The 8,890-nt window shown below is 30.7% G+C and overlaps 1 protein-coding gene and 1 long non-coding RNA gene across 2 annotated transcripts in view; one reads left to right on the forward strand and one right to left on the reverse strand.

Annotated features, from left to right (window-relative positions):
* LOC143229416 (uncharacterized) overlaps positions 1–6,923 on the forward strand; it is a 38,032-nt gene extending 31,109 nt beyond the window's left edge. Inside the window, exon 3 of the long non-coding RNA XR_013015854.1 lies at positions 6,754–6,923. This is a non-coding gene — a long non-coding RNA (uncharacterized LOC143229416). The remainder of the gene's footprint in view (positions 1–6,753) is intronic.
* LOC143229412 (uncharacterized) lies at positions 1,090–6,822 on the reverse strand. The gene is made up of 2 exons (XM_076461725.1): positions 6,723–6,822; positions 1,090–5,965 (listed from the first exon to the last, which is right to left on the reverse strand). The coding sequence occupies exons 1-2, from the start codon at positions 6,749–6,751 to the stop codon at positions 4,378–4,380; spliced, it is 1,617 nt and encodes a 538-aa protein (XP_076317840.1). The 5' UTR covers positions 6,752–6,822; the 3' UTR covers positions 1,090–4,377.
* Positions 6,924–8,890: the final 1,967 nt, after the last annotated feature.

Genomic DNA, 8,890 nt, shown 5'->3' on the forward strand with positions numbered 1-8,890 from the left:
GAAATAGCAGATCATAGCGTGCATGTAGCTTCCTTTGGCAGAATATAAACATCTTAACGAGAACTCGGATAGAAATCAGCAACAACATAACACGACCAAATGATCTCTGGACCGCGCTCCAAGACCACGTACTTCATTCTCAGGCTTTCGGATTTGATAAAAGAGCCCGCCACATATCAAAATATTCATTTTTTGGTTTGCTTAGTTTAACTGTTGTTAAATACAAAGCTACACAATTGACTATCTGTGCTCTATCCACCACGAGCATTGAAACTAGAATTTTAGCTGCGTTAGACGGCAGACTTATCGCTGTACCACTGGGGGTCTAAATTAATCACATTTTCTGCTTTTTAGTCAGATATTACTTGTTAATATTTAACGTGCACTTCGGTAGATAATTTTTAAAGTTTAAAATATATGATCATCTATTGTTTGGAACACTAGAAAGATATGATTGAATTACAATATAAAAAAAGTGAAATTTCATGAAGATAGGAACATTCTTTTAATACTGCAGCCAAATATACTTTATCAAAGCGTACTAGTGAATATTAAATATAATGAACTTTATTAACAGTTCTCTAACTTATCCTTTATTACCTAGTCTCATTTTTATCAAATTGAATAAAGTTAATGTTTATGAGAAAATATAGGATTAACTTTCTGACTGTTTCTAATTAGTGTTATTGGTTTTTCTTAATCTCGGATATCTTGTTAGGATAAATAAAACATTGGGTCACAACACATTAATTGTTACATAATGTAGTAATAAGTGTTTTCTACTCATTGCACGGTTTCTATTGTAAGTATTAAAATATAAGTTCTCGTGCGTACACCAAATTTAAATATAAGTGATAAAAACAACATAGAAATAAATATAAGTAATTATAATCCATTAGGAATAATTGTCCTTATGTAAATAGTTGAAATGCATGATAACGTATGTACAATAATTTGTAAATATAATAAGTTTAAGTACTGTTTAAAATTTGCACATAAATTTTAATTTATGGTGTAACTCAGTGAAATCAAATTAATTGTTTTTGTAATATTTCAACACTTTTAAATTTTTAAAACTTTTTCTGGTTTTTAACAGTGTTACTAAGTAGAATCACCAAACAAAATAACCTGTAATATACAACTTAAACTGATTTTATAATGATACACTTTTTTTTTTGCTTTCTAATACCTTTAAAACATTAAAAAACAAACTAATATACATTTGGATAAACGTCAACAGACTGTAATTTTATAATTTAAAAACAAAAAACAAGAAAAGTTACAAGCAGGCAGAGTAATGTGAGGACACTTTTTTCTCAGACAGAATCTCTACCAAACAAGATCCTAGACTGGCTTAGACTTTCGTCTCATTATACGTCACATTATCACGGCAATAGTTAATAAGGAAAAAGAAATAAACAAAACAAAATATTAATTTTTGCTATGATACTCAGACTCACAGTTTATATATATATATAATTTGTGAAGAAAGCGTATATGCATATATAAATATCACATTAATGTGTTTCGGAAATAACAAATATCTCTGATAAACGTGTGTTACCACAATGTCTTTACAATCTTCACACAACTGGGTTTGTTGCACTTAAACAGATACGTTTCTTTCCTACTTCAGGTGAATGTACCTGTGCAAGATATTATCATCTCTTTGGAACCTTCTCTAAAAATCGAACAAGACATTGATTGAGAACGCCTTTTCTTTAGTCGGTGTATATAAAGGACTTTCGAATACAAAAAGCTAAAACAATATAACTTTTAAAAATTACATAAAACTACACTTTAAATGTTGGTGTTTCACATAACCAATGAGATTGTTAATATTTAAATAACCCGCATGAGTGGTTTTGATATTACAAATTTTCAAGTTTAATTTATTAGTGTTAAGGTCAACATTATCAGCAACGTTGACAAGTGATCAAACCAATTACAATAATGTGGTTGATCTTTTACAACCAATCTATTTCAAGACTATGCTTGAAAACGCTGCAGAAAATGCCAATAATATTTTAGAAAATAATGACATCATTCTGTTGAAGCACGATTAATATTTACAATTGTCTGTTAAGACTATTTGTAAACTATAATTACTTTGTTAAGAATACCTTTGAGAAAGCTGATTCAAACTGTTCCGAAAATAAAATATGTTTATTTAAAAAAAGTTACACATTCTATCTTACTGATGAACTTAGTTAGTATTGTCTATCAAGATTATAATTGTATTTGTTGTTTTGAGTTAAGCACAAAGCTATACAATGGGCTATCTGTTCTCTGCCCACCACGGGTATCGAAACCCGGTTTTTAGCGTTGTAAGTCCGCAGATATACCGCTGAGCCGCTGTGGGGAATATTTGTATTTATAAAACTAAGAAACTGTAAATTTATTAGAAGTACAATCTTACTTTTAAATTTTACCATGTATGCACATATTTAAAACTTAATTAAATTAAGCAATATTTATTATAATATTTTAGCACATAATACAATTTTTTCTAATAATATAAGTAATTAGCTCGAAATAACAAAGTATAAGCCGTATGGTAAAATTGATATATTAAGTTCTTTATTAGCAATATTGGTTAAAAAAATTAATATATATGTATGTATATATATATATATATAAGATGTGTTTACTTTTTAGATTTTGCATTTATTTATCACATATGTTTGCTATGAGGACGATTTTGTATTGATAGCCTTAGTATATGGATTAAGAACCAACCTAAATCTTCTACGTCGGCTGAATTTTATAAGGCATTATTGGGATTACAGTCGAAAATACCAAACTGATGTTATTATTAATCCTACTCAATCGGTATAAGAAACGAGCTGTCTTAAATACCGTTTTAATTATTGACGTACATAGCTTGCTTTAATCAGAACCTATTGATAATTCCTACCTCTCAAAATTTTAAAGCCTTATAACGGAAGTTGCTCAACCATGTTCATAAATACTCGTATGAAGTTTGAGTTAAAACTATCATTTTCAGCAAGGTTCTGACTGTTTTCTTCTCTTGTTTTTAGTCACAATGATAAACAACAAACGTTAAGCCTATTTCTTCCAAATTTCTCCGCAAAAGAATATATTTAATGTTAGAGACCTCTTGAACGTTCTTATTACTCATAATAAATTGATTAATTAAGAGACAAGTGAAATATACATATGTAAGTAGAAACATATTTCTTAATAAATATGCTTGCTATAAGTGTGAATGATTATATTTTTAATGGATACAACAAATTCATATATATTTTCATTGCCACTAAGTGGCTAAGTGGTAAGTCTGAAGGCATATAATGCCAAAAACCGGGTTTAGATAACCGCAGTGGGTAGGGCACGGAAAGTCTATTGTGTAGCTTTGTTTGTGCCTACCAGTTATCAAGTAAAATTATTTATAATTAGTATAGACAAGGTTATGTTTCTAGAGTCATGAAAGATGCAGGACCTAAACCTTATGATGTGAGCCGAAATGTTCGAAAAGTAAAGTATTTACATAAAAGTATTTTATGATTAATAAATTAATACTTGATATCAAGTGTTGATACAAGGTTCACTTGTTTCATTAGACTTAACAAGTACGTTTGATCGTAAATGTTTTTGCCACATTTTTCTTAATTATTCCGTTACATTTTTTAAATAACAGGGTATACATAAAATATCAGCCAAAGTCTACTTTTTGTTCACTACAGAATTCAAAATTTAATTTTAAAAGGTTAATTGTGAAAAATATCTGCAACCAAACTTTGTTCTAATCACACGTAATATTTACTTAATTTTTATTAAGAAATTAACTCATATATAACATCAAAGTTTGAATTATAGTCTACAGTTTGATACCAAACTTATTGATATAAATTCATAAAATAGTAGTTCAATAAAATTTTGAATGCAAGTTAAAAAACGCGATGACATGACCTTTGACACCTAAGCAGTTACCATTCGGTTGAGATATAACGTTTAATTTGTGTGCAAACTTCTTTTTCTCTTGACGTGTTCTATAATTCTCAATCAAAGGATATAACTTATTGTTGATGAGTTACAGAAGGCTACAGTAAATACTAATCTTATGTACTATAATAAATAACAAAAAATATTAAATTCAACAAACCGTTATGTTACAATGATATAATTGGTGGCAAGTTGTCAACCGTTTTATGTCATAAAATGTGGGACGTTTTTGTCAGCGTCGTTGAAATTTGATAGAATAAAATGAAATCTTGCTTTCTAAAGATGAATAAAAATTTTGTTAGTTAATTAAAATAACTTTTGTCCCAGGATACGACAAAATGTTGAACTAAAAACTATAACAATGACAAAACAAAACATTAATTTAATAGGGTGATTTAATTATTTACGTAATTAGCTTGAATTGTTATTTTCTGGTTTATCTTCTTTCTCCTTGTTGTACCACTCCATATAACGAGGAACTTTTTTAACTTTCAATGGTTTATCGATTATTTGAACATTGGACTTTACTGAAGAGGCGGAGTTAACACCACTTTCAGGGTCATCTGAACGGGTTGGATTAGCATCCTTTTCTGGATTGTCTGATGAGATATTTTCTCTCGTCGTTCGATCTTCAGGACTGATAGAATATTTTGTTTCTTCAGTTAGTCCTTCAGTGTGTCTTACTGAAAAAGATGTATGGTGGGACGAAGAGATTTCAGGACTTGTTTTGGTATTGCTGTGAGTTTCACCTGTTTGATATTTTGGAGAAAATGAATTATTCTCAGGAGATTTCCTGTCTGTGACATATGTTTTGGTTATCACGTGGGTTTTGTATACAGTATGTGTTTGACCGTCTTGTTGATGTGACTGGTCGTCAAGAAAACGTTCTTCTGAAGGTCGTTGATAACTACTTTGAAATTGACCTGTGGCATTCCTGCCAGTTGTTCCACCATTTTTATCATCCAAGCTCCCACGTCTAGCTTCAGTGTTGATTTGATCACCATCTGGCTCAGAAGGATCTCTAGCTGATATCTGAGACTCAAAAGGATCTCTAGCTGATATCTGAGACTCAGAAGGATCTCTAGCTGATATCTCGTGTTGTAGAATGTTGAATTTCTCGGGATCGTCATTTTCTTTTAGTTCTCTTATTATAATACGTTCTTGAATTATTGTTTCATTGTTTTGGTTTCCAGGAGTGTTTGTCTGCAATCTCCTCCTATCATTTCTCTCATCCATTTCTATTGGTATTGGTGCATTTTGGTTCCTGTTGTAAAGATGGCCACGTTGTTCTGTTCTTGAATCGTTCAGGTGTTCAAGATTTCTTATGTGGACAACGCTATGATCTGGGTCCATATTTTGGAAATGAAAACTTTCTCCCTCCTTATTTTTACCATATCGCTTTTCCCAGTACTCTTCGTAGTCCACTGGTTTTATCTTCTCTTGTTGATCTTGTTGCCTGTTTCGTGTTTGGTTATCGGAAAGAACCACATTCCCACTGTAAAGAGACTGTCTAGATGAAATACTTCTTGTGTTTGGATGGGGATTTCCTGTCTTGTGATAACGAGAGAAGTTAAGCTGCTGACTTCCATTATCTTGTCCAGATGACGAATAGGAATCATGCCGAGAACGAACGTTTCCATTCTGATGAAAGGCACCTGAATGATAACTTGAGCTGTGTTTAACCACAGGTCGTGTGTGAGAACTTTTATCAACTTCTTGGTATGAACGTTCTTCTTCAGTCCGTCTAGGATAAACAGGAACGCCAGAATCCTTTCTGTTATCTCGAATATAAATTATTTCTTTAGTTCTGGTCTCTCTCATATTTTCTTCGTTCCCAGAATACCTTTTGTCTTCAGAACCATCGGAATAGTGAATTATCCTATGATGTGATCCTGAAGTAATTCTGTGGCTATATTCTTTGTTATTTGTATTCTCTCTTTCTACTTTCTGGTTGTCAGCGTTGTATTCCTTCCATCCTTTTTTCTGAAGAACTTCATCTCTGCATGAAATTGTTTACTGAATCATCAATATTTGAAGAAACAAAAATCTGTGATTATATTAATAAAAAAGAGACCAATTCAGAGTAAGCTAAACATGTGTAACTACAAAATATTATTGCATTCTAATAAATGTAAATTTTAAACACAGAGAAGGTGAAAAACTTCAAATGTATGAAATATTCTGAAATAGCGTTTCCTTCCTTTATAAAAACTTAATATTTGTCCAGTCAGAATAATTCTTGGTCAAAAGTTATATTAAGTGTTCGCTGCACAGAAAATAAACGATATCCAATTTAAGTTGTGGCTTCAGATATCAAATATCATACGTTTTTTTGCTTGAAATAAAAAAACATCTTTTTATGACTACATTATTATTTTGTTTTACTAATTTTACGATCTGTATATCTTTTAACTGGGCACCAATAATCTTATATGTTTAACTCAAGGGAACAATCTTAACTTTTTAACAATGAAAAACAACAAGATTTCAATATTTCGACAAAATAAAGTACACAAAAACAATAACTACATATATATATAAATTTTTCCTACTAAAAACTTGCAATCGCAACATTGAACGAACAAGTTCATAATTTATTATATTATTGTAGTGTTTTGTATAGGCTAGGTGTAAGTAAAGCTACGTTTCAGTGCATATTTTATTTGTCTATTGTTTTAAATAAATTTCTTTACTTACAATTTATTCCCAGATATGAAAAGATTAAAATTTTGTTAAGTAAACAACTGTAAACTTACTCTCTTTTCTTCTCATTACTTCCATCCATAGAACCAGTTTCTTGGATTATTACTGCCTTTTCCGACGGATGGATTCGTGAATGGCTTTTTTCGTCTTCTGTTAAACAACTAAGAAATAATAAAATGTAATACAGAAACTCTATGGTTTCGTAAAAAGTAATGAAAATATCTTGATAAAATGTCAATAAAGAATTTGATATTTTTGACGTCAACAACGAAAGCCTGTCGATTTTTTAGTGTTAATTATAATTACCATTTTGCAATCAAGATCAATTTTTGCATAACAATAAACTATGGCCGATGACCAACCTTAATCGCAATAAAAAAAAACAGTGAAGAATATTTTACGCTAATTGCTTTTCTTAACAATTAAACTCAAACACATGTTTGCTTAACCCTAAAATTACCGATGTGACCAATAATTTTTAACATATTTGTCGAAGCAGTCTTTGTACTACATTATTTGTGGATTCATGGCTCAGTTCATTATAGGGCTCATAATAGTATACGAGTCACGTATATAACAAAATTATAACAGTATTACAGCCTCTAATTTTTGCCAAGATGCTCTTTGAATTGTCACCAGGTGAGTTAGTGGTAAATCTATAGATTTACAAAGCTAAACTTAGGGGTTTGATTCCCCTCGGTGAATACAGCAAATATTTCGATGTGGCTTTGCTATAAAATAAATCATATGCAGTATTTGAATTTTGTAAAAAAAATGAGTAATTTCAATTAACTTCTTTTCATGGTCAGTTCTTAACATCTGAATGCTATAAGAAGAAATAATACTAAATTACTATGAATGATACAAAAAGTGGAAACAACAGTAATGATCAATGTATAAACATGGTCAATGAAGTCATTTTATGAATATATTTTGGTTAACTTAGCGAAAAATGTATTTTGTTTTGTTTTTGCAAGATCAGAATAAATTAGAAAATGTAATCAAAACATAAATAAAATCCAATCATTAATTTACAATCAAATTAAAGATAAAAAAATGCGTTTTTCAGATAAAATATCTTTGTTACTTCTCGCAAATAATTAAAAAGAAATATTAAGTTAAAAGTTGAAGAATGAAGTAAAAACTCCACTATAGTTGTATTTTTTTTTCTTATGTTTTCCAAATAAACTTAAGACAGGACGAAAATCCTGGAACAATTTTTCTAATGTAACAGTAGGAAAAGCCTTTTCTTTCTTTTTCTTACTTTTTACATAATTTACGTTTCGTTTATGTTGCCAGAGAACCCTGACAGAAAACGAAATTCGTACTTCATGTGAGTGAACTTCATAAGACATTCTGATTTTCATTTGCTGAGTTTTTAGAAATTGGACTTTTTATTTTTGAGAGTAAATCTTTTTAAACGATTGATGTTACGTGTCTTCTGAAAGTAAACTATTTAAGAATGAGAAAGTAATTTTTCTTATGGCAGAAGCTACTAAGAAGGCGTTAAAGTTGTTTTACACTATACGATAACAGCCTTTATTTTGACCTCCCTGATTAGTAATCTTAATTGAAAGACGACGTTTTACTTCTTCATTAGAAATATAATTAGAAAGACGACATTCATACATACTTTCGTCATTTCAACCTCTTTAGAGACATTTTCAGAAAGGCGAAGTTTGGACTTTTTGTTTTGTTTCTTACAGTGAGAGGACGGGCATGGCCAGGCGGTTAGGACCCTGGACTCGTATTTGAGCTTGCGGGTTCGAATCTCCGTCACACCAAACATGCACGCTCTTTCAGCCGTGTGGTCGTTATAATGTAACGGTCAATCCCACTATTCGTTGATAAAAGAGTACTCCAAGAGTTGGCAGTGTGTGGTGTGATGACAAACTGCCTTCACTTTAGTATGGCATTGCTAAATTATTGACAGCCCTCGTGTAGCATTGCGCGAAATTCAATCAGTCAATGAATCTTGTAATTGAAGGGCAACGTTTCAACCTTCCTGTTAAAGAATTTTAATTAGGGAAAGGTAATATTGAGATTTTCCTGCTAGTGAGCCTTAGTATATATATGATTGACAATTTTTACTTTTTCTGGAATTTTAGTCACACGAAACGAAAAACAACTTATTTTCATTTAGATTGTCTACAGTTAAATAATAGCACCATAACATATTTATACTTACCATTCGCACTCTCTGGTACATTCAGAACAACAC

Source organism: Tachypleus tridentatus, chromosome 10, assembly GCF_004210375.1.
Source record: "Tachypleus tridentatus isolate NWPU-2018 chromosome 10, ASM421037v1, whole genome shotgun sequence".
NCBI classification, from domain to species: Eukaryota; Metazoa; Arthropoda; class Merostomata; order Xiphosura; family Limulidae; genus Tachypleus; species Tachypleus tridentatus.

What these genes read in the sequence shown, in the direction of transcription:
- LOC143229412 (XM_076461725.1), bottom strand. Translation starts at nt 6,751, where the DNA reads ATGGATGGAAGTAATGAGAAGAAAAGAGA. An exon ending in AGTAATGAGAAGAAAAGAGA is followed by an intron (nt 5,966 to 6,722) that starts GTAAGTTTACAG and finishes AATTTCATGCAG; the next exon opens with AGATGAAGTTCTTCAGAAAA.